Source organism: Corapipo altera, unplaced genomic scaffold (genome assembly GCF_003945725.1).
Source record: "Corapipo altera isolate COAL_440 unplaced genomic scaffold, ASM394572v1 53, whole genome shotgun sequence".
Classification (NCBI taxonomy): Eukaryota; Metazoa; Chordata; class Aves; order Passeriformes; family Pipridae; genus Corapipo; species Corapipo altera.
The window spans coordinates 8910772-8937632 of NW_020884900.1; the positions used below are offsets into that span (position 1 = coordinate 8910772).

Genomic DNA, 26861 nt, shown 5'->3' on the forward strand with positions numbered 1-26861 from the left:
TTTTACCAGCAGATATAAAGATCGTCATTTGGAGGGGGTAGCACTCAAGGTCAGAGTCAGCAAATCCTCCTCTAAAAATAGACTCTAGTTGCAAAGTTAGTAAGGTTTCTTTTGTCGTTCTGCTGCACTTCACAGGACCTGCTTACCTACAGCACCCACCTAAGCTTACAGGTAAGACTAAGCAATATACATTTTCTGCTGTACTTCTTGTGCTCCTTTTCTTCCTTTTATAACCTAGTTTAGTAAACCAGGGAGAGGATTGAGAGCTTTGCAAGGTAACTATTAATTTCATAAACTTGTTGCAGAGAAAAAAAGTTTAGAGCTATTACAGTATTAAAAAAGGTTCTGAAGGTAAAATTTATAATTTTAGAAAACCAAATTTGTCATGTTACAGGAATCACTTTAAAAATTAGATAATTAGATGTCAAAAGGGTATTTATTTTAGAGATAATTACAATTTAAAAGTTAGGGATAAAAATGCATTTAAGATTTGTAACATCTGTCCCAGAATATTATGCCTATTCTTCAATAATTACTCCATCCTCCAGTCAAGTCTAACTTTTCCAATTGAATTGCAATTCTCTCAAATGATGGTGTGTCTTAAGTTTCTTTGGGCACTCTCACAATATTTAATGAAATCTCAGCGTAATCTGTTTTAAATTAACCAGTCCAGTCAACAATAAAGAATGAGGGCAAAAATAAGTTTTTTAAGTCATCAGTGGCTTAGAAATTCATTGAAATAACTGGTTAGTTTTGAATATTCACAGCAGGAGGGTCTGGGAAATAATTGCACAGAGGCTATGATTCTTCTGGTTTTAAGCTGTTTAAAGACATGCATTGGATGAACTATTTTACAGTCCTTGAATGCTTTAAGCACAAGAATGCAGGGGTAAAACAAAGGAACTGAAGTAAATGAATTTTGGTGAAGACTAAAACAGGAAGAGGGAACACAGGACTGTGTTATTCTTTGGCTAAGTATACTGCAGGTACCTGGGGAATTCCAGTTTTGGAATTTGCTTAATTCTTTTAGAGAAAAATTGTTTTGAAGGACTTCTCCTCTGTCCCAAGAAGTATTTGGAAAAGATTAATATTTTCATCCTCGTATAAGGAGGGGGGGGGGGGGGAAATAACCAAAACCAAGTCAAAAACGCACCCAAGGAACCTTTGCAGTACCCTGGGGTGCAGCAAGTGTAAGGTTACACAGGAAAGCACACAGCTCTCTCCATGGCTGCTGCCAGCCTCTGGAATCCTAAGGTAAACATCACAGGCATGGCATATAAGGGAGCACCATTTTAAATTCATTTAGTTAAATCATCTGACAAAGCAAGCCTATGTTACTGCAGCTGACCAGCTCTCAGTTCAACTGATGTACTTTGAGTCACAAAAAGCTTAGAAACCAAAGCACTGTTTACCCTCCTCCCAACTGCAAACACTGCACTCCAGACAGCATGTGCATTGGCTTCTGCAAGAACTTTCCAGTTTATAAAACAGTCCTCTGCTTAGTCATACTCAAAAGGGTAGGCACTTTTTCACCCTGAAGGGAGGTATGTATCTGGCAGGTGGGCTGGAAATTGAAGAACAGAACATTTCTTAAAAATTCAAGAACTTGCTCAGTGAAGATCCTCCTTCACTATTTCTGAAGACCCTCAGTCATTAGATCTGATTTCTGTCTGCCTTCAGCACTGTGCAAGTGCTTACCTGGAGATGGATTACAAACTAGATTCAAGCCTTTTTCATATTTTTTTGAAAGTATAGAAGAACTGGTATTCTCCATCCTTATCTTCTCTCAGGTATTTCCCTCTTGTACACACTTGTTACAGACACTGTATCTCCATGAAGGTCTTATCTAAGGTTAAACTGAAAGGAGGAAGTAAATAAAAATAAAAACATTATTTTTGCCATTGTCTGGAAGGCAAGAAGGTCTCAGTTTTGAGTAGCTGGAAAATAGACGTCCTTCAATTTCAGTGGTGTTGAATTCTACCTGATAAATAAAAACATTCAAACAAGTCAGCTCTCCATGCAACATCAGAAAAAATAGGAATCAATTCTTAGTAACAAGCTCTTCAAGCTCAAAAATAATTTCTCAATCAAAATTACGGAGTTGTTTTTCCCACTTTTTTGTTCTTCTGTCAAATTTAGCATTCATGGCAGTAGATGAACTATTTTGGGCCCTGGACTTGAGGGTCAAACCTCCGATTAATTTCAAGGGCACCATGTTTATCTCCCCCTGCACTCATGCAGGTGTAAAGTCTAATGGATATGTCATTACTTCTGTAGACCCCTCATGAAAGGCTCAGAGCTGACAGATAGTCTGCTTTCATTATTTTCTTTCCCTCCCTTGGCATCTTGGAAAAAAACTCCCAGAGATACCACAGCTCCACTCCTTTCTCAGAGCTGACATGAGGAAAGAGGTAGGAAGCAAAATCTGAGAGCATCAAAACAGGAATTAGATTCAAATCTACCTCCACATTTACAAACAGGTTATATATTTAGGTGTTTGCTAAATGCTGAAAACCTTCACTTCCCAGCTAAACCAGATAAATTTTTCATTGCTGGTATTTTCAAGGAGAAGTAGCTTTTAGATAACTGTGACTACGAACCCAAGCCTGGTACACTTGTGCACACCAAATTAAATTTAATAAAGCCAGCATCGAAAGCCCCACTAGCACAGGTGATTGATGTCATATGGGCTGGGAGAACTTCCAGTAACAGGAAACATGGGTGGCAAAGAATTTCAACTATTCTGCTATATAAATATGGACTGAAGTGGGCATTAAGTCAAGGAAGCTCTATGCCCCTATGCCAGGCAAGATAGAACAGCTCATACATCTGAAGGGAAGAGCGAGGAAAACTATCCTCTGTCTCCATTTTTCCTCCAACTTTTTACTTGTTTAGCCTGTATCATTGCATATTTTTTACCAATGCCACTGGGCTCTGACCTCATTGAAGATCAGTAGCTTCAGGCACACAAATAGAGCCACAAGTTGGCGGCCAGAGTACATATGCTTGGGACAACAGCAGTGATGGAGAAACCCCGTGTCAGGGAGGGGTGCAGAAAAGAAGGGGAGACGGTATTTAGGCCCTTGCAGAGGATAAGGGCAAATGCAATCCTTGTCTGTGCATGTCTGCTTTTTTTCTTTTCTTTTTAAGTCTCTACAGCTGACTTGGATCTTAACTCCCAGCCATAAATCTTGCCGAATTGTTTGGCATCTTTATACACAGCACTAGGGCTTGCATAGCACGTTGAGCCAAAGATATTAAGAAACACAGTATTTTGTTAGGTAGCTAATGACTTATAGCTTTCAGTCTCAAAGTACTCAGAAACTTCCACTACATGTGGAAAACCAGCATTAGAAATGTACACACCATCACTGAAGCTCTTACATTCACCTCTAGACATGAAGCTCAGTTTTTCTCCCCCATCTGTGGAATTACCAAACTGTAGAGCTCATGACTCTCATTCCTAAAAACATTAAGTAACCCCCTACAAATTTTGTGGTGGGGTTGCACATCTCTCCTGTTGAACAAATTTGAAAGTGGGGACTACGTTCTGTGACTTCACAGGGCTTTACCTGAAATTTTGGGTTAATTTGAATAGTTTAAGAGACTCCAAACATGGTGCAGAAGGGAAATCTTTCACTGCCATATTACTGCTTCAGACACTAGACTGTGTTCATGCTCTGAATTAAACAGCAGATAGACTGGCAGATTTTCCTTCCCCCCCCCCCCCCCCTTGCACTTTCTTTCCTCCCTCCTTATTTTGTTAAAAATAAAATAAAAAAAGCTAAAGAGCTGTATAAGAAATTCCATCTGGCAGCTGTAGAGTGGATAGTGAACATAAAGAAGAGATTCCTTTGCTGTGCCTAATGCATGCTGCTTATCCAAATTAGCCACACAATTACTTCTATCAATGCAAAACTAGTTTAATGTTTTTTTTTTCTAGTGCACAGCACTTGAGAACAACTTAAAATGCAGTGTAATTTGCCACAGTGTATGTCCTGAAGTGGCTCACTAATGAAAAGAGGATTAACTCTCCATTATTCTGAATTACCATTTTGTGAAATCACTAACAATATTTTCATTTATATACATATAACCCAAGGGGGAGAAATATTTCAGCCATCCAAGTGATTAACAAATAAAATTTATTAGATAACATGCACTTTGGTCTTATTTATGAAGAGAAAAATTAGGGTATAAAAATGCAGATGACTGAATTTTTATCATCCTTGTTCTGATAATACACTTAAGCCCATGACAGCGCTGGCAGCTCAGCGTTCCCTGCACACGCTGGATTGAGCGGCAGAACCCGCAGGATGTCGGGCTCAGCAGGTGAAATCTCACAGGCTTGAGCATCTGCAGGGCCCCACTGAGGTGGACCCAGCCTGTGGCTCCTGACCAGCACCACAGGGTGGGAACAGGAAGGTCTCAGCAGCTCACACGGCCTGGCCCTGGCATAGCCCAGCAGGGCAGGAGAGAAGCTGTGGCTTGAGCACAGGGAAAGAGTGGGATGAGCCACAGATTGCCCTGCCTCACTGGAAGGGAACTCCTGGTACCAAGCTGGTACAGGGAAGCTGCACTGGTACATCATTCAGTCTGCACTAACTCATCTTGATGCAAAGTATTTTAGCCCAAATGAAGCACCACAGGGGGTGGGAGTTTGCTCCGACAAGCCTGTGCAGAGGTAACCCTGCAATCTGTCTCCCATCTGACTGCAATGGGTAAACATTCTGCAAGGGATGGTCTCCCTGCCCCAAAGGTCTGCAACAGAAATCTGAGCCTTCTCTGCCTGGGCTCACGCTGAACAGTCGTCCCTTATACCCACAACAGCATTAAGAATACCCACCCCAAAAAAATCCAGTCTACTTTTCAGTTTTTTTTTCTAAGAGGGCTGGCCTAGGGAATAGTCTTCTCTCAGCTCTGTTTGGTGTACATAGAATAACCACTAAGATATGAAGTTAGACATCTTTGATTCCCGGAAAAACACAAGCCCTTCTGTCCTTCTGCCACAACCAAATGTTTCATGGCAACAAATGCCAGAGTTCAAATAGCAAACCAGTCCCTTTCCCCTCCTGTTATTTAAACTCTGTTACTTCTTACTTAGTCTAGAGTCAAATCTGAAATACATGTTTTATTAGAGGAATTTCAACTGATGTTTTCCTGTGCTCTAACTCAATTTAAAAATCCCCGCAGCAGATAACATTGGCAAGGCATAAAAGAACACAGCGTACTTGAAAGTTCAGGGAGCATATGGCTTCCCAGGACAGACAGAAACAAGTATTTCTCAGCAGTGGTCTAACTTTCAGAGTGCTACCCAAGCTTCAAACTGCGCTGGTGTTACAGTACCACAAACGATCATCTGCAGATGTAATCGCCCTGTTCCAAGGTGTAACAAATCAATACACTGTGGCAACCAACTGTGACTACTGATTACACTGCTTTCTCTTCTTCCCTTCCTTTCCTCCTGTCCCATTTCATGGAGCCATGAAAAAAAGTAGTCAGTCCTTCAGCATCAAAGCAACAGCCTCTCAGTTAAGATAATTCCTCAGCAGACAAATAGCAGTTCTTATCAAGTTCTAGATAACAGCCTAATCACTCCCAAAGTCAGACTGTATTAGATTTGTATCTCTGGTAGTCTAACATTATCTACAGAAAATAATAAGTCTGCATGTAGAATTAGCATAATTCTGGAATGGTAAGGGAAAAGGCTGTCCTGGGGCATGGCTGCTGGGGCAGAGAGATGGGATTTGATGCTACACCACAGGCACACAAGACTAAGCCCAAGGTAAGTTTGCTAGAAGCTGGAATTCTCAGAGCCCTTTACAAATCTCAACAGAGGACCACTTAGCTAAACATCATCATCATGTTTTAGGAAGCTTGTCTAAACCACAGATCCCCTTGCCAGTGAAAGCAAGCCAATTTTTGAACAAAGGTGTACACTTTGCCAAACAAAAACTGACTCCACAATCTTACACAGCTTTGGAGTAGGAAAACAGGAATCATTTGGCTTTTTCAAGTTTTGCAGAGAAACAGAACATGACAAGCACAAAAGAGCCCAAACTGAACTAAAAAACCCCATGGGTACATGGGATGTCAGTGAAATATGGTCATCCTGTTTTCAGGAGAACTCTACAATAGCTGCATGAAGGCATTAACCAGATTTTTGGAATTAAAAGGACACAAACAGCCAACACAAAACAATTTTGGGAGCCACTATAGGATTTGTTGCCTGCAAGGTAGGTGGATTTTTGGCAGGCTGTACTTCCTCACTTCGTAAGATCAAGCCCAACTTCACATCTTCTTATTAGGAGTCTCCTACAGAACCCCAAGGTTCAACCTGTCCCTTCAAGAGAATAAGAGACATGGGCAACTGCTCCCCTGAGACATCAGGGAGTCCCAGTAGGAAAAACAAGACAGAGCCCACACATAGACAGAGATGACAGGAAAGTTTTCAGCTGGCAATATAGGAAACAGAAGAGTAGAAGAGAATAGAACAGGTATAACCAACATTCACATGAATACACATTTCATCTCCCTGCATTGCTGAAAGTCACATAAAGGATAAGGCTTTAGAATATTCTTAATTCTTATTCTTAATGACTAAAAAAAAAATAATCAAATTCCCTCCACTCAGTTCCCCAGGTGCTCTAGACCCTAGCTGTTAGGCCTATCAAATTCTTACCAGTGGATTTTCCAGGAAACAAATTCCCAGTGGAGACTGAACTTCAGTAGTCACAAACCTTTGGCTTTTGTTCCAATTGCTGGTGAGCTCCTCCAACAACATATTCCTTGCTTAGTTTGGGGGGGGATCAGAACTCCGGGTGCCAGTCTGTGATTGCCACAGAGCAGGGTCATCCATCTCATACAACGTGCAGCCCAGTCACACCTGGGCAGTGCTGTTCCCAGTGTCCCACAGCTGGAGCATAAGTCACTTGTTTTGTGCTTCCTCAGGTTAATGATCTGCTTTGGTTGCATTCCAGTTTCTTGCACATCCCAAGAGCACTACTCCATGGATAAAATGTCATCAGGAAGTTGGAATGCTGCGAAGAGAAATGCATACACAGCAATCAAAGTAGATCCTGAAGAGGACTACTGTACCCCAGGGGCATTTGAACTGGAGCGACTCCTCTGGAAGGGATGCCCAAAGTACACTCATGTCAATGAAGTCTGGCCCAACCTCTACATAGGAGATGAGTAAGTGCACACAGTACATCTGCTCTACGTAGGAGATGACTACGCTGTAGTAAGCACAGCTCACCAACAGAGCAAGGTGTTTTGAACTACTGACAGATGCCAGAGTTCAACAGAGCAATCAGAGCCTGCATGGCCCTTACTGTTATAAGCACACAGTGTCTGCTGCTGCTACAAAGAAGCACAGGTTAAGTGTGGTTGGGTTTGCTGTTAAAGGCAGAGTAACAGGACTGGTTGTGGCACCACTGTAGGCTGCAAAAGTTGAAGCTCATTGTGATCTATTTTTAAATGGTTCATGTCAAGGAGTGATTTGTCATTCACCTCTGAATGAAAGTCGTTCCACAGTTAACATGACCTAGATGTGTTGGACCACACCTTAGGTTAGTTTAGGCCTAAAATGTAATTCTTGAAAAGTGACAAAAGAGACAGTTCACCCTGCAGTGGTATTTCTGAATTTCCAAGCTTGTGCTTGTGTACATGGAACACTGTGCATTTCCAAATTGCTCAAGAGATTAAAAAAAACAGAACCCTGCGGAAGGCAAAGCTGCAGAGATGTGTCTCACTGATCAGACCAAATGTGATGTGGAAAAAACCCCACAAAACAGACTTAGTTCTGTCGAGCACAGGACTAAACTAGAAACAGCCTATTCCAACAAGCAGAGATGACTGCTGCAGCAGGGAGACGTGCCATCAGAAAATCCCCCAACCCAAACCCTGAGCAGAGCAAGAGAGCTTTCCTTACCCCTCAGGCATTATTGGTCCAATTCCCACTTTCCTCTACACTCTGCACTAACATGACATTTATTTTACACCATCACTGAAAGGCTCAAGTAGGAGCCCCACTGGCTCCAAAATTCTCAATAATTTTTTAAAAGGTTCTAAAATTCATCTGTTGCCAGCTTATAAAAGAGGAAAGATATACAGCCTTGAGAGTTACAAGACTCCTAATATCATCCACCAATTACTTCTGTGGCGCCAGAGGCAACAGAAAGACACAAGAGTTCTGGGCTTGGACCAAGCCAGGGCTCCCACTTTTAGGTGTGGGGGTGGGAGCGTGTGCGTGTGGTGTGGGATAAAACAACTCAGCCATGGGAACAGCCTGGCCAAATGATTCAGGAACACAAGAAAAGGAGGTTTAGTTTTCCTTTCCACATCCTACCCTGCCCCTCTTTTAGATATTGCTAACTCAAAATTCACTGTAAAGAACAGCCCCTTCTGGCACTTATTTCCTACTTTCTTCTTCAGAATCACCAGCAGAATTATTCTGAATGAAGCTGTTAAAAGAATTTCCCTCTTATCTCTGTGATGAAGCTATAGCTGTGCCCTCTGAGCAAAGGGATTTAACAAGACAAGCAGTCAGTCTCTAAGCCCAGGACACTAGTCACTGAGCCTTTCCTGCAATCATTCCTGTAGCAGTGGCTTGTTACACCTCGCAATTCAGTAAATGCTAGGAGGTGCTACTCTGGATACAGCACACACCTGGCACTTTGCATAAACTAACAAGGGGAACACAAACACAAGCTTCTTGAGAGGTACTTGGAGCTACACTCACTTAAGCTGGGCAGCATATTTCTGCAGGGGACTGGTCTTACATCAGGAGGAAAACCAGTGGTGCTCCAAGGGGAAACAGGTCCCACACATGACAAGATAAAAGAATGAGAAAACCAATGGAGAAGGAAAAACAAGTGAGGAGCAGGTGGGGGCTGAACAGAAATAAAACTTCACCAGAAAATGCGACTCCCTAAAACACAATGGCTATTGTCAGCCAGGTAAGGACAAACTTGACATGGGAGGAAATCTGAGACAAGAACTGGTCTGCAGGAAGGATGCAGTCTTTCATTACCATAACTAAAATTTGATTTGAAGCAGGCAAAGTCCAGGGACTTCCATACCTTTCCTCAGCCAGTTCCACATCTTACTTCTGACCAACAGCTTACCCCTTCAGTGTGGCAGGGTTTTTTGTATTGGTTTATTTTGAGACCTAGCTATAGCACTGGTGGCCAAAGAGCTGCCATGGAGACACTAACAGATGTTGGGTGCATTTGCATCTTTAGCCATGCTAAATTAAGGTTGATCTTGAAAGAATTTAGTGGAACTCATCAACAAAATCAAGGGAACACGCATGCAAAGTTTATCTTCAGAGCCTTCACATCTGTGCTTTATTCCTGCCTCCTGCATTCACAAGGTTAACAGGACTTGTGACTGCTTATGGAAATGCTAATTAATTACCCTGACTAGTAACCACGTCTTCCTTCTAATGCAATACAGGCTATCAGGGAGCCCTGTGAGGCCACTCAATCCTTTTGTTACAAGGCTTTGCTGCAGATGTTGCCCAGAGGCAATGAAATCTCCATGAGCCTGTCAGACCCAGAATAATCAAAGCCTCAAAATATAACATGCTGTGTTCAGCTCCAATTGAAATTTTCCTCCAGCAAGTTCCAAGGACTTTTAAAGACCAGACACTGGAACTCGTATGAGACAGCCCAGTGATAGGAATAAAACACTTTGCCAAGATTTGATTCAACTGTTACCAGGATTAGTGCTTGCATGTATCCTCCTCACATCTAGAAGCCTTCTAAAGGGATAGAAAGCAGCTTTGTCTTGCTTCTTTCTTTCACTGGTCACCTGTTTACTTCCACAGGCAGTTTTACTGGCTAATCCCAAACCTGCTTGTTCCACCCCAATCACCTGGAAAATCTCTGCCAGTTACACATCTTGTAGTTTCTTCTTGCAGCTCTTCAGTGATGGCCTTATTACCTGCAATGATGTTAAGGGTTCCACATTTCTGAAGTTCAAAACTTGTCTTTCAGTTGAAAAGGCCCCCCAAGAATTTGTTTTCCTCTTAACTGTCCACTAGATCTCATTAGGATTTAAGGTCTGATCACAGTTTCAGTTCTTCCTGTGTTCTCAAACTACTCCCAGAGGAAAAGAAGTCTTCTGGAGTCTAATTCTCTACAAGCATGAAAAATAATTTTCTGGATATGCAGCTGAACTGAGGTTGCACTTCAAGGTCTGTGCTTGTCCCAGACTCATGGTCTTGAGAACAAATAGAGGAGAGGTTTAACAAGACGCACAAGTAACTCAAAACTACAAAATGGAGTGCACGATAATTAAGATAAATAACTAAACACTAAATACATGCTTAGCTAAAACTCATTCTGTCCTCTAACCCTTCTGCAGAAAAAACAGTACAGTATGGCTTTTTCCAAGTGACTAAGCAGAAAGACAATTTGCATTAACCTAGAAGGAAGCAGATTGTACTCACTCAGGGTAGAAAACAGTTACCTCCTACCATTTAGCATTATCAACCCCTAGCATCTACACCAGTATTAATCATATAAAGAGAGAAGTGTATGCAGATTAGATTATAACAACACTCTTGAGGACATAGTTTCAACTCTGTTAGTATGAGAATCTGCCAATTGTAACAGCAGTTTAATAATCCAGAAAATCAGATCTGTAATACTGGACCATAAACCTCAAAGCTCCAATGGTTTCCAAGACAAGTAACACTTACCCACAAAACATCTCTGTCTGTAGGTGATTTCTAACACTTGATGAGTGACTGAAGTCAAGACCAGGAACTGACTAACTACAACACATGTGCCTGGAGCCTTTGCAGAAAGCTATTTCCTGTATCTAGGTTGTATCACTTACAAAAACTACATCCACCATTTTGGGCTTTAGGAAAATGAACTACTAAATCTTTCTCTACCACATATTCTGAAGATCCTGTTCAGTATTTTCAGTGGTACCTAAAAATTCTTCTAATTCACACTGAACAGGAGGTATCCACAGAAACGGAGCAACACCTCGGGAGGAAAAGGGGATACAATGCTGTACTATCTCTAGACTCCCTTAGTGCTGGAGTTACCAAAGAAAAGTGGGTCAGTATTATTGGAAATTCTCAACATCTCTCCTCAGGAGGGAGAACTGCCAGATTTTCTTCAGAAAGTGTCAATATTGCCTATACTGAGGAAGCTTCTTTCTGACACTGACCATCTGGTAAATTATCATCCTGCATCAAGCCTTCCTTCAACGTCTAAGAAAACGGAAAAGTTTGAGAGAGACAATTCCTCTCCTAGTAACATGTTGCCTCAGATTTCCCTGTGTTTTGTCAATCTGGGTCACAACAATCTGTGGCTTCAACAGTCTATACTGAAACATCATTGCATTGCACAACCTTTGCATGAAGATTAAGAGGCTTGGCTCTACATAAAGTTTATAAGTTTATATCACTCATCTGGTTGACCAGTACCAGCTGTAAGGTGCTGACTTACCTGTGGAAGGAGTTGTTCTGCCCATACTCTCATCAAGTATTTTGTAGGATTACTGCCCTTCCTTCAGATGCACTTGTGTTTTCATCATGAGCTGCCTTCTCTTCCCTTTGTTAGTTGCTTTTACCATACTTAATACTTCATGTGAAGGTGCAGGCTGCAGTGTCTGTAAGTTGTCTTCCCCTCTCTTCCAACTCCATTGGTTTGGGCAACTTTCTGATGAAAGCAGCTGGGACTAAAGCTTGTTATGACAGTATTTTTGGAAAGAGAGAGCAGGGATTTGGTACGCTGGAGACAGCAACCTGAAAGAAAGCATTTATTTCCTATTATAACTACTTACACTGTTGCTTCCAGAAGAAGGCAGAGTTCGCTGTAGCACTTGCTATTAATCCTATGAATCATAGCCTTAAAACTGACACCAGGCACAGTTAAAGCCTTGGACAAGCCCTTTACTTGCCCTTGCACAACCCAAGAGATGTAAATAGTCTTTTGAGAACCATCTGAAAATGGATGACACTTTTGTTTGGGTCAGTTTTCCCTCTCGGTGAGTTTGTTAGTATCAATATATCCCTATGTAAAATTGATTTTATCTCAAATTTTCATCATTTAGGTGGCATTCCCACATCAAAGTACTCCCTCTTACCTCAGAACTTTAAAAACATGTTTATGAGTCCATCTGCCCCACAGTAAATGCAGGGTCTGATTCAGCAAAGCACTGAGCTTTTGCTTAACACAGAGGAAAGGACTTCTGGGTATGCTTAACTTTTAGCATAAGTTTATGTGCTCCAAACTGAAGAGCTCTTACATGGGACCAATCTGCCCAGTTCATCTCTTACTAAACTGAATTATACTGAAATTTTCACTGTTATCTCCCAGTGCCACACTTCACCTTCCCTGCATAGGAACACATTCAAGACAGATACTGGAAACCTCAGCTGCACCATGTAAAAGGAAATCAAGTGCTAATAGCACAGATGGTGGAGATACACAAAAGGAAAACAATTGTAAGAGCAGTCAAATGCTTATGGCTTCACCTACACTGGCATTTGTAGCAAACTCTTCTTTAAAATGGGTACTTAAAATTCAACCATAATCACAAAAATGGAAGTATTAATTGCAATTTAATAGGAAACAGCAGCACCCAAGGAGGGGAAAAGAAGAATATTGTTAGCTTGCCTATTACATTCTGGTAGAGAGCCAAGTACAAGGAAAAAAAATCTGTGCCATTTCTAGTTGAAAGTGAATTAGAAACAAAGTTATAAATCCTTCAATAAAGTGTGTGAATTAGACCCCTGAATGATCCTAAGCTATTAGTAACCTCAACCAATTGGATATTTTCAAGTATTTATGCTTGATTTATTCCTCCCTTTCCTCCAAAATACTGATACCTCAGGCATGGTAAAAACTGCAAGGAAGACCAAAAGCATTCCCCTCTCCTTGGGGTGTAACCAGAACAATCACACATGATGAAACACAAAAACCCCGTAGGCTCTGATCACAATGTGCAGATAGAGGGATGCTCTCACAGTGGCATCTACACTACAGATTCAGCTGAGGTTGGAAAACAAGCCAGTCCTTCACACAAAGCCAGAGCTCACCGATGGCCAAACCCAGTGCAAGCAGACATGTCGAGGGGCACAGTAACATTTCTATTTACAGGCGTATAGGTCCCCTCTATGAGGGCTTAACAGACTGCTTCTTGCTCTCTGTTAACTGGCAGTCAACAGATTGCAGACCCAGAACGACCTCAAGTTTAACTGCCTATATTATGGCAGAGTCTCAGCACAGGCCACCTCTGCCTGGTAATATTTAAGATCAAAGTACAAAGTGAAAACATGGCTGATGGGAGTTGAAAAGGAGAGAAACCTGACCCAGTATGAAAAGTGGCAGTCCAGTTGGGCTCTTTGCCTAGTTTTTGGGGACAGATTTTACAAGGAAAAGAAAGAAAAAAAGAGGAAAAATTTGCAAAGAACAGTAGCGAGATCTTCTATGAAAATATGATTATCCAATGCAAGACTGGGGGCATGGTGAGGAAGAAGAAAGAGCATAAAGTGCTTTCTAATCTCCCTATTAGTTTTGAAACTAAACATTTCTGCTCTTCAAAAAGACTAAGTGTCACTTCAGCTTTCTTCAAAAGATGCAGATTCTAAAGCCCAAGGCAAGCACCTCTTGCAGTATCCAATGAACCCTATTTTCTATTACACAACAACTGTTTCTTCATGCGTCTACACAACATTATATGTTAGAAACCTTAGGAAAACCTTTTAATAGAAAAAATTGTCCAGGATATCTTCTGTAAGGAAGGTGCCTGACATCCTCTTCATGGATTGCATCCAATAGCTCAGCCTGCAGATGCACTAGCCACAGAGTCATAGGGTCCATACTGACCCTGCTCCACATAGACAGGGCAAGTATTTTAGGTCTTTGTTCAACTAACGGGTTCTACAACACCTACACACAGTTTGAGTGATAGCTATTCCAGTGAAAATGTGAAGAACTTAACAGATTTGAGTGCTCAACACTGAGCATTCATTTTCTTGAAGTTTTTCAGATTAGCAATGTCAGTAGAAAGATGAAAATGTGTATCTATATCATAAAGAAAACAATTCCATTGGGCAAGGTTCCATTCAGTCTAAAGGGTATTGCTGAATCAGTTTGCATATCAAGTAAAATTAAAAAGCAGATGACATTTTAAAATCAGTCTATCCCAAGCATTGAGGAGAACAGCACAAATTCTTCAGTGTCAAAGACAGAGGAGTAGAAAACCTTCTAACTACTTCCTTGGTACACTGTCAATTTGCTTTAAAAAAAAAGTTATTTCAGAGAAGTTGACTTAGTTACATTTGAGCATTTATAACAGGCTTTTTGCAACAGCATTCAAGGTTGATCCACTGCTGCTTTGGATTCCATTTCTACCCCAAGTCACGGGAAACAGAGGGAATTAAGAGAATGTATATACAATGTGTATATTCCTAAACTCCAACAGATCAAAGGCAAAAGAACAGCTAATGCATTTATGGTGCAAAACGAACACCAAACTGCCTTGCCTTTGATGAAACAAAAAGGTGAAGCATTAAGTTCATCATGGGCCCCAAATTCACAGAATGCAGCTACAGGCAAGACTAGGAGGTGGAAGGGGAAGTTCTCAGGAGCTTGGCCAGGCTGAGATGACTGCTTATGCAAGCTCCTGAAAGACAGTATCCCTTCTTTTTCTGAATAGCTATTGGAACAGAGGCCACCAAACACCGAAAAATGAGATCCTAAGACACGGAACACGATTAAGTGTGACTGTCAGAAATAAATGCATTAGTTGCACCCACTGTGTCAAAAGGTAATCTCCAGTCAAGGAAACAGGAAAATTTGATTTCATATAAATACAAGTGTCAAATGTTAATGATTGTCATGCAACCTACTGTTTGACGATGTCCTTGCTCAGAAAAACTTGATCATTTAATTGAAATGCTATTTATTAGCCTGAGCAATGCCTGCAGAAGCCAAAGCCTGGTAGTACTTACAGTCCATCAAAACCTTTGTTTTTCTACTGTTCCTAGCTACTCTGCAGTCCTACTTGCTACTCAGCATGTAGGTCTCCACTTGCAGGAGTTCTAGTTGAGCACAGATGTCTGATCTGAAGCCATCAGCCTTACACAGTTTGTTGGATACATGCTTTGGGTCAAGTCTGGTGAATGAAGAACATATTTCAGCACCAGGGAGACAAAACAAAACTTGACTTGAAAGTAGGTACATCAAAATAAAGAGTAGTAGTTATTCACTACAACCTTACTCTTTAGCCAGGACATTTAACTTGGACATTTAATTTTAAATACTGTCCATAACCCAATACAAGGGGAAGGAGTAGGCACATTATTTAACATGAGGTGAAGGTGACAAGGCACAGCACTGGCAGCAAGATGCTGCTGCTTCTCTGTCCTCCAGAGTCTACTGAGCTTATTATGTAGGCATCACCACATTAACTGGAGCTATTTATTTTTTCCATGATTTTATAGGAGACTTATGAAATTATTTCCTAACAAAAATACAATTAATGTCAAGACATTATAATTCCTGACCAGTAAGGAAAGGAATTTCTGCATGTCTACTCAGAACAGCCAATTATCATGAGCTTAATTTACATAAGAGCAAGCACAGGTAAAACCTTCAGTATCCATACCCATTAAATGTTCTAATCACTGGGTCCTTAACTGCTCAAAGAGGGTTTTTGACTTAGAAGCGGGAAAAGTAGTGAATTTCAAGCTATTCTGGGCTATCCGGCTAGAATTATGAAACAACAGGTAGCCCAGCACAATATCCTATGTGACAGCAGCTGCATTTACACATGGAAATGTTGAGGAAACATTCCTGGAGAAAGGTACTTTTGGTTGGAAAAAGCTGTTGCACATCATTCAGTACTTATGGGAAAATACATTAACGGAATAAAGCCTATGCAATTTTTTTTTTTTTTTTTTTTTGTAAAAAGCTTAATAGTTTTCCTAGGCACTAATGAAACTTGACAGCTTTTTCAGAACAAAACTTCTCAAAACTAAAAGCTTTCTGTAATGGAACAGAAAAAGTTTTACATGCCTGTCCACAAACTCTGTATTTTTTGAGGAATTTCATCCTTCTGGGAAGCACTTAGCATGGGTATTGAGCATACAAAAATCTAGGATTTCCTCTCCTATCTGACTTCCCTTGTCCAAGGAAAGAGAGGACAAGAACATACGAGAACATTTGGCTAAACTACTAATATATGACTTTCAGCTTCCTCTGAAAGCTAATATCCAATCTCCATATCAAACCTCTGGTTTGACCAAACATGACAGTAAAATGTCCACAGAAGGGTGGGGTTTTTAACATTTTGTTTATTTATTTTTTAAAGAAATGGAGAAACACTCAGTAACTTCTTTTGGGGAAGAAGAGCTTCTTTTTGAATACCAGATGATTTTACTACTCACATATTACTGACTTTTTTATTAGTTCTGCAATACCAATTGATGGGACAGAAGGGGAAAACAGCATTCGTGGGTGCTGTTTCAAGTTCTGCCACTTGATTTGCTTTTATGACTTTAAATAATTCATTCTATTTCTTTTTCTAGCTCAGGTTTCTTCTTGTAAAAGATGGATAGAAGCAGTACTGCCTACATTACAAAGGCAACAGGAAAATAAATTAATTTTCAACATGTTCTAAGGACCTGGGAGATATAGTTATGAACTCCAGAAAGATTATTCACTCCAAATGGCAGTATCTTAAGATCCTTAAAATGGTAAATGATGCATTGTTACAGCATTATCATTTACATCATTAACATTTAGAATATGCCCAATCAGAGGTTTTCTTAAGTTTATTTTCTAGCTTGATGAATAAGAAGCTTCTTGACTTACATGACAGCTCTTGTTTTAACAGAAAAACTGCATTAGATCGCTACAGCCTGGAGAAGGAGGGATTCACCCACATCCTCAACGCAGCCCATGGTCAGCGGAACGTGGATACAGGACCAGAGTATTATCACAACATGGCTGTGGAGTACCATGGAGTGGAAGCAGATGATCTCCCCACTTTCAACCTCAGCCAATTCTTTTATTCAGCTTCTAAATTCATTGATAATGCGCTTCAGGATGAAAGAAGTAAGGAGGGTGCTGAAAATGGTTAAAAACAGTTCAACATTTACTCCGATTAAAAGCATAGTTCCACAGCATTTAACCTTGTAGGAACGAAACAAGTCCAATGCAGGTTAACAGAAAATACAAAGCTAATAGTAGGGAACCAGCTTAAGACATGGTAGTGATGTAATTAGGACCTTTCTCACTAATACTAGCCCAAGAGCCCCTTACCAAGCACTTCGATAAAAGTCCTCATCACAGCTTGAATCAAGGTGTCCTGTCTGATAGAGATTTTTTGTTGTTTTTTTGACTCCGTCATAAACACATTAGAGACAACTGGACATTGCAAGGGTGCCACAAATTAGCTGTTTTTTCTTCAAATTATCCTTATTAACATAGGTTTAATGAATATTAGTTGCATAGCAGCAGGAATAGGACACAAGTGCTCCCAGAGATTCCATGCTGTCACTCCACAGCTTCATGCTCTACAGCATTAGATTCATGTTATAAACATAGAAACCACCCTCCCTACCTGACCATCAGATCTACCCCAACCTATAACATTTATCTCTCCGCCATCTTCCAAGCAGCAGGGAACCAAAACAGCTCTGACAGCAGTAATCTAGAAACATTTCATTAAAGTCTTTGTAATTTCTCAGCTTGATTACTACAATTCATTATTTGCTGATCTCCAGCAGCGTTCTATCAGAAAGCTTTACACTGATGTGAAGTGCTACAGCTAGGCCTCATACTGACTTTCAATATTACTCCCACTCCTTCCCCCCTCATACTTGTTAAAAAAAAATAAATCTCTACAGGATATTTTACCAGAAACCAGTTGAGAAACTTAAGACTTTCCTGCTGACATATAGAGACCTTAATATCAGAGGGTCAGATATCAAGTTTCTAGCCTTGTGTCAGCTTCTGTTCTTGCCTGTTTAGCTCAGCTGTAGCCAGCTACTACCTGACTTACTTCCAATAGCCAGCCAGGCCTTTACAATTCTACCCTTTCAGCAAGTACAGTCCACGGCAACAGTCCCTTCCCTTGTTCTGGAGAAAATCTTGAAAGCAGATCAGTTTTAAAAATCAAAGTCCTAATAGCAAGAGAAACTGCTCCAGGAGCTTACTTGCTTGTGAAGAAATGCACCTGGCATTTCAAAACGTACGTCTGAAGCACTGCCTTTGGAAAGGAGTGGATAACTAACACTCACCTGTGTCTAGCCATGGCTGGAGGCCAGAGGTCAGAATCAGACTGGAGTAGCTGGAATAAGAAATGCAGACTTTCTCATTCCCACCACCCTCCTGTTCCTGTAAGACCTTTGTCTGCTGTACTGAGGTAGAGAAACAAGCACAAGGGAAGCAGCAAAGGTTAGGAAAAAACCCCTGCATTCCAATAAATATTGAGGCAGGAAAGGATGAAATGGTGCAGGGAAGTATTAACCTTTTTGTTTCAAAATCACATCAAAGTCCAGGAAGTTCTGAGACAGTATCAAGCACCAGTCCAGCACTGACACATGAAACCAAATCCAAAAATGACTGAATGAACTACAAAACAAAAAAAATAGATACTACCAACTGCAATAATTTCTGTAGCTGTGCAGTGCCTGCCACATTCACAGGGCTTTTAAACAAGATAGACAGCTAAGATCTATTCTGATGGAGACCAATAAAATAAAGAACTACCACAATACTCATGAAGAAAAAGAGGAAGCTCTTAACTTTATCATGAGGGAAAAGCACACCACATGTATGCATATCTTATCCCAGCCAAAGACCTGCATAAAGACACTATGCATGGCCCAGGGAGACGCTGAGGTTTAAAAGCGTGACAATGGTTTTCCAATAAACATTTACAGAACAGAATGACTCCAGAAGCTAGACTGAAGAGTGGACTGATGCCTCTCAGAGAGAAAAGAGTAGAGGAAACTACTGCTCTCCTCCAAGAACATAATTGCACAATCTGTGGATGCACATCTAGTGTAAAAAGGTGTTTTGCATTTCAAGTGCCTGATGAACAGGCTATTTGTGTGCACCTTCCTGACTGACAGAGCATCCAGATTCCTAAACAGGATTTTATACTAAGTAACCAAGCACTTATCTCCAGTGGTAATGACATGGGATTTCAGCATGTAGTAAATACTTCTGGCCAGTAACAACATTACACTGCTTTGCTGCTTTGTATTAGAACAGAGCAAATGTAGAGAGGGAAAAGGGGGGAAAGACATAAGTTTCAACTTATGTGACCAGAATGTATGTATTAATGATCTATGTTTTTTTACTTCAGCTGTATTACACTGTTTGGTGTGTGACCTTCAGCCAGTCATGCGATCAAATTAATTGAATAGATGTCTGCATAAAATTATTTTTGCTGGGAAGGTGCTCAACAGCCAATGTTATTGAAACAAGCTGTCATTCAAATGAAGAAGGCTCTTTCTGCAACAGACCAGAAAGCTTCGCAATTTGGATGTTGCCAAAACAGTCCTAATGCAGTAATTCTGACTTAACATTCAAGATCTTTATGATGGTAAAGAAATTCCTTGATCAGAGCAGTATTTGCAGAGTTTAAGCATGGGCTGCTAGACTTAAGAACAGTTATAAGTTTCACAGGCAAACTGTAATGGTTCACAATTATGCATGCTGTCATTCAGCTGTGCATAAAGCTTTCCCAAAACATGCAATTCAGACCATAGGACAAATTAAAATTTTTATCAGTGAGGCCTCACTAACATGAAAGGAAGACATTATTTTAAGAGGCTTTTAGGTTCCCTATTATGTTACAGATTTAGTAGTTATTCCTTTGCAATTTTAGTTCCTCAAGATGTAGAAGGGAATGGCACTTTCACTCCATGTGAAAATGGCACAGGAAAAATACATTAAAGACACAGACAAAAAAAACAAAGTGAGAAGAAACACACGAGACAAAGACTCCCAGGTATTTGACCAAAGACACCTCAATATTCATGGTTCCATCTTTGCTGCATCAAGAGAAAGAAATTTTCAAGAAACACAAATCCAAGTCAAGTAAACAAAATAGTGACCTGTCACCACTCAGCAGACCTCTACCTCTGCGCACTGATACTGGATATTCAGGCACTCCTTGAAGGATGTAAGTAGTCAGGGTCTGCAAAAACAGACTCCTTTCTGAGGAAAGAAAGTTCAGAGTGGTCTTTGCACTAGAATGAAAGAAACTACAAAATAGGACAGAAGGGATGTGGCTCTGCAGAAGAGTACCAGTGTTTTGTGTAACAGGCAGTCAGATCTTGACTATTCACACACAGCAAACAATAGACTTCTCTTCAAACCAGCAGACATTTCAGAAAATTATACAGCCCTTTTTTGCCTTTGTTAACAATATAAACCCACGTTTTCTCCTAGATCCCCTGCATTTGCCACCCACACAAAGCAAAGCATTCCTTGTCCTATCATGTATTTTATCACCTCAACAGCAACCCATTTACAAGGTGGGAAGCTCTAAAGAGAAGCAGTGAAGGGTTGAACAAATGAGTTTTCATCCATTTTAAATATCTGCAGTAATAATAAAATGGATTATAATTTTCCAGGAGAGGAAGAGGCACTTTTAATTATCAGAAGGACTGGAATTTTGCCAAGATGCCTCTAAGACTATCTGCTGGGATTACGATGCAGACTGTAACCATTAATCCTCTAGTGTTGGCAGTTCTTGATGCATCCATTACACAGCAATGCTGCTTGTGCCAAGACATCCTCTTGTGCCTGGAAGTAAAGGAGTTAATCAGCAGGAGTCATGGCTTTGCACCCAACACTTCTCACTAGGTACAGCTCACAAAGATAAACTATTATTGGCCCTGATAGTAGTTGTTCTGGTTTTTTTTTTCTCCTGTGGCAATTGCTTAGCAGGGTGTTAAAGAGAATGCTCCAGATCTACTTCCTTCAGCAGTTCAACCCTTTGTGAGACCCCCTCAAGGGCTTTGAATCATTTTTGAAAATCTTTTGAAGTGTTTCAAAACCTGTCAATCAGACCTTAACCACTTACTGTTTTCTTTCTCCATGTCCCACAGACACTGCAAACATGGAGGTTTCCACTTTGACTTAGCACCTTGCTAGTACCCAAAGCCAAGGACTCTCTGCCTCTGGAAGCCTCGAGTTAAACCAGGCAATGTCATAAAGCTAAATCTAAATCTCAAGCCACATTTATCCAGAGATGAAAACTATTGGCAAAGACACTGCATTCACAGGATACAAGACAGGCTCCTACTGCAAGGAGATGATCATATTAGAACACTCAGAGAGATGATGGTGGGTGGTGGTGGTGAAATATTACTTTCACTAAACACAACAGGGTGACTAGCCAGAGATTTCTGCAGAAGCATTTCTACAGTGTAAGAGGTGGTTTCTTTCCACCCCATGGTCATATGCCTATGGCCTTTCTTATCCTCTGCCCTCAAAAATGGGCATAAAGTGATGCAATCTAGATCTCAAAGCACATCAGAACAACAAAACAAAATCAAGTTTGGTTACTTTGTGTCTAGCTAAGTAGAACTGAGAAAGGCACCCCACATGCATCCCATTTATCCTCATGGAAGGAGGGTATGATAGCATACCAAATCCTCCCACACCCTTGTGCTTTGTTCATTATTCCCAAACACAGAATTACATGCACACTGTTTGTGAGGCATGTAAGACTGGGCTGCAGTAGAGCTTGCTATGTTACTTAATGCAAGGCTGTAGCCCCTAGACCTTCTCTGTAAGCTTTGTTCACAAATAAAAAGGTACTTGGTTTAAAATTAAATGGATCATCTCTACTGTAGATGCTGTTCAGTTACTACAGTAAGGTTTACAGCCTCAGATTCCCCACAGGTGAAAAGACAGGCCTTACAAATTGCTGGTAAGGGTATTCAAACCATCAAACAGAGCAGGGGCACTACAGAAACCTTCACTGTCAAAGAAAAGGATTACCCAGTGTCACCTCTGCATCACTTCTCTTTGTTCCCACAGACAAGGTTCTGGTTCACTGTGCCATGGGTCGCAGCCGCTCAGCCACACTGGTCTTGGCTTACCTGATGATTTACAAGAACATGACAGTGGTGGATGCCATTGAGCAAGTGTCAAGACACCGGTGCATCTTGCCAAACCGGGGCTTCTTGAAGCAGCTGAGAGAACTGGACATAGCACTGGCACTGCAGAGGAGGAACAGCAAAAACAGCCTACCACCTGTCGGCGAGCAGAACAGCACCACCATCTAGTATTGCTCCTGGCAGGGCTGTGCTACTGGAAAAGAAACTCCATAGAAGGAGGGGAGGGGAAGCTGTAGTTAATTACACAGTCACAAGGATCATTTGTTATTAGCTGGAAAAAAACAAAGTCATTTCAAATGCTGTCAAGATGAGAAAGAAGGGAGGCCAAATTTAAAACCCATCGTCTTAGAAAGTTCCAGCCTTAGCAGAATTCTTTGTTACATCAACAAATACGTTTCTCTGTCTCTTTGTGCTCTTACAGCACAAAAACTTAAAACTCTCCTCTAGCTGAGTACCCCCAAAATCCTGATCCTAACCCAAGGACACTGCCTTTAAACAAGTGCAGCTAGGCACTCCTGAAGAAATTTTGCAAGAAAAAAAAAATGTTTAGTCCAGAGTTCTGAAGGATTTCACAGGAGTTTGCCTTTTTGTGTCGTTTCCTGCCATCTCCATGTCTTCTTTCAGAGTAATAATCTATGGCAGCATAGTGTTTAAAGAGTCTCCACACGTGGATCAACTACTCAGCCTTCACAATGTACTTTGCAGCACACCATGCAAACTAGAAACAAAGCAACACCCTTGACAAGGTCAGATGCATAAGCAGCTACAACAGACAACAATTTAAGGAGATACATACACATGACATTTTAGGAGTTTCAGTTTTAACTTGCTTAACTTGTCCTAAATCCTTCAATTACCTAAATTTTACAAGGTTCTATACATAAAGAAGTGCCTTTACATTGTTATGAGGAAGTTCAGTGCTGAACATGTGGAGCCCTAATATAGCCCCTAAATAACTATGGATTATAACCAGTTCTAATGAGGTTTTAGAAAAGGCATGAGACACCAATGAAGCCTTTTAAAAATACCAGTGACCTGACTACCCTGGAAAAAGCTGCTGTTGTGTTTCCAGACACTGTTTATATTTATCACTACCACATGTTTTCTCCTATCTCAGCTTTAGTCACCTGAATAGGTCATTATGCTCCTATATAGGTGCATCTGTTAATAATATCATTTGTTGGCAGAAGTGGTACAAATACACTAATGGGGACACCAGACCTACTTTTCTGCCCAACCTTACTCCATTTACCCTATTCGACATAAATTATCAAACTGTGTTTTGACACAAATGAGAGTTTTGCCACCCCAGCAGCATTTGACATTTTTAAAATGTACTTTACAGGAGGATCACAATTAAGCCATGTTTACCTTTCCCGTATCTGCTAAAAGCTCAAGTCATCACCCTCTCCACCAGAATTTTGCCCATTTCAATGTATCAGGCAAGAGCTATTTGGTGCCTCAGTGCCTGCAAAGAATGACTTGGCCATCGAGCAGACAGGAAAGTGCTCTTGGTCTTTACCACCTGACACAAGACCTTGCAACTTCAGCGCAGTATAAAGTGTAGAAGTCTTGTATACTTAAAAAAGAAGAACACAGGGCACAAGTGCAACACTGAGAACTGTGAGGATATGCTACAAACCAGAGTTGAGCACAACTTTATACCATTTTTATATATGTTAACAGCTCTTCACAGGCTAGCCATCTCTTGTGCGAAGACTTTCCTATTCCTTCACATCTTTCTGGGGCCCAAAACCCAGGAAATCATTCATCTCTAAACACTAACTGGAGTCAAGGCTGCAGACACCCATAATACAATGCTTTTGATTTATCATTTGTATTTATCTGCATAATAAATACCTTATCTTTAAATTCTCAGACTGCAATTGACTACTGCTAAAAAACAAATGAGACATCATAACGTGAAAAATATTCATGATAGAGACACACAAACTCTGGGACTTCCAGCAAATTAAGTATCTCTACACTTCAACTGGGGGGGGGGAAACACCCAGAAAAAAACCTAGAAAAAAATAGGGAACTTGAAGTAATCTGACACTTCAAAAATAAATAAGCACTCACAGTATGGGGTTAGAGTAAAAATATTTTCGGATGAGGTCCCTCGACTCTTTCCATCTACTTCCACAGACATTCAAATGTAACTTTTTAGACCACCTTAGTGTCTATTGCAGTTTAATTCACAAACTCAAACATGGAACAGTTCTCCCAGCCTTGTGTTAGATAAACCTGCTTTCAGATGCATGGTCCTGCTCTTTCATTTAGGCTGATGGTGAAAGCTGAACACTCTCACCTCCATGGCAGCAGAGTATTTCTTCTCATTAGCTTTACAGACAGGAATTCTGTACCAAATGATATACCAAAAGATAACAAATATCCACCAGGATTTCCCTCAGTCAAATTACATGTATCCTGCCATATAGCTTGATAACTGCTGTAACCGAAAGAGGATTTGTTGATTTACATGCATAATTGATCACTCTCAGCTCTACAGCCAGGGTCATTCTTTCTAGTTACCATGCTGGATATAAATGCAGTTTGTTTCCATCAACCAGCCTGCCTGATGGATAAATTAACAGCTTATAAAACTGAAAGATATTGACAGTGATCTAATATGAAAGATTAGTATGTTTAGCAGCTCATCGTTTCTGCTTCTATCACAGAGATTCTTACAAAGTTAGTAAAAAACGGGTTATATTTTGTCCACTGCGAGGGGATCAGGTAGCCTGAGTGCAACAACACTCACCATTCCTGTCTTCACTAAAGGGCCAGAGTGCAGCTTTCAGTACTGCCTTTTTGGCAGCTTCCAGATGAAGTATGTTCTGCTTCAAAGACAAGTAAATATCTTCCCTAGAACCAGGTCTTGCCTGAAGGACTCAGCTGGTACAGCTGTGACCATTAAACAGTTCTGAAGTAAACATATTTCTCATTTACTTCCCAACTTTCTTGCCTACCATTCTCCCAGAATCCATTAGACTAAATCAGAAAAAGCAGAAGTTCTGGAACATGTGACTTCCACAAAGCAGGCAACTCTTGCAAGCTGCTAACTAGCTACTAACAAGTGTTAGCAGCACTGATTTCATCTATAAACCAGGTCTGCAAGAAACATACACAGAACAAGGCAAGTTTACCTCCTTCTTGCCAATCACTAGTGGTATGGAGTATACTATTTGTCAAACCAAAGACTAAGATTGCATGGACAAGGAAGCCTCCTGCATTCCACAAGAATAATCTATTGCAATTCCGTGAAGAATTTTCTGGGGACACTAAAAGAAAGGGCTAATTCTCATCTGGGATGGTGTTAGACTACATAGTCAAAACTGACACTGCAATGGGTATACAATACATAAAACAAGTATATCTGTAAAGGGAAAGACAGCCTTCTTATAAAAGAAATTTTAGTGCAGTAAGGCAATTCATAGCTAAATAGTCACTACAGCAAAAGATGTAGGAAAGCTCCTTGTCCTCCTGACAGGAATTCAATTCTGAAATAAAAAAAAAATAGTTTGGAAACTTGCCTGTTGTGCACATGCTATACCTAATTTTCCAACCAACCTTTAATTCATATATTGCAAATACAGAATTTTGGCAATATGCTGGAGTCAGGATGCTCTGTTTCAGGTTAGCACAAATTTGAAACAGTAAGAAAGTCTGATTTGCTTTTATGTTACAGGCTTCGAAACTCAAAACTAAACAGCAGCAGATAAAAGACCCAGGTGCCTTTTTCATTCACTGTAAAAACACACAAACGAAAAATCACAAAGCACACTGCTACTCTGAGATGCAATTATTTAAAAAGATATGGTCCTCGCTAAACATACTTGAAGGCTGCAAATAACTGTGTTGAGTTCACCTTTCCCTTTCCTAAGCATAAAAAAGTTGACAGTTATTTTGTGAAAATGAAAACATAATTTAAGTACTATTAATACTCTCTGCCTTTAATAAACAAATTTGACAACCTAAGGGGTATGAACCAAGATCTTTGTTGTATTGTGCTCTCCTTATCAAGTGTTCTGAACTCCTAAAACACAAGTTACCCCAACTTACCATTTCATCAGCAATTTTAGCTCCCATTCAGATCCACTATCTTAAACTGCTGCTCCCCCATACTAGAACTGAACAGGTTACACACATGAATCTCTAGTATCAGTTTCTTGACTTTGCAACACCATACAGTAATGGTTTTATTTGAAGAAACACACTTTTTTTGACATTTGAGTATGTGAAATACTACCTATAAAGCTGCTTTATATACTGGAACGGGGACACAGTTTCAGTCAAGATGACCAACGCTTTCACCTCAGCCAACAACCTTCCTGCAGTGTCAATGGGCTAAGGGGGAATTCAGTGGCAACAATCACATTAGAAGCATTTTGAAAAAATTGTGACAAGGGGTTTTTTCTGGTGTAGATTCAAATGTACCACATTTGAACTTGTCCACTCACAAGCTGCATGTATAGACAGTCTTCTTGATATTTAGAGACCACCTACTGCTAGATTAGAAGTGTTCATCTATGTGTGTATGTTTGTGTGCACCCATATCCATATACAGAGAATTTGCATCATCTTGTCGCCCAGCAACAGTGACAAAGGAAGAGATTACAATTCTATCATTAAAATACAGTTCAAACACCATGTCAGTTACTATCATATATCCTTTTATATATATATATATTAACACTTTCTATAGGAAAGAAGTTTCATACATTAAATATCGACAACC

General features: G+C 40.4%; 1 protein-coding gene across 3 annotated transcripts; it reads left to right on the top strand.

Annotated features, from left to right (window-relative positions):
- DUPD1 (dual specificity phosphatase and pro isomerase domain containing 1) lies at positions 1-26115 on the top strand. Of its 3 annotated transcripts, XM_027649445.1 has the most exons (5): positions 1-171; positions 6635-6764; positions 6981-7194; positions 16870-17090; positions 22041-26115. In XM_027649445.1, the coding sequence occupies exons 3-5, from the start codon at positions 7010-7012 to the stop codon at positions 22286-22288; spliced, it is 654 nt and encodes a 217-aa protein (XP_027505246.1). In that variant the 5' UTR covers positions 1-171; positions 6635-6764; positions 6981-7009; the 3' UTR covers positions 22289-26115. The 3 variants fall into 3 exon arrangements, with proteins under 3 accessions (XP_027505246.1, XP_027505245.1, XP_027505244.1); XM_027649444.1 differs by lacking the exon at positions 6635-6764; XM_027649443.1 differs by lacking the exons at positions 1-171; positions 6635-6764 and adding an exon at positions 6134-6236.
- Positions 26116-26861: the final 746 nt, after the last annotated feature.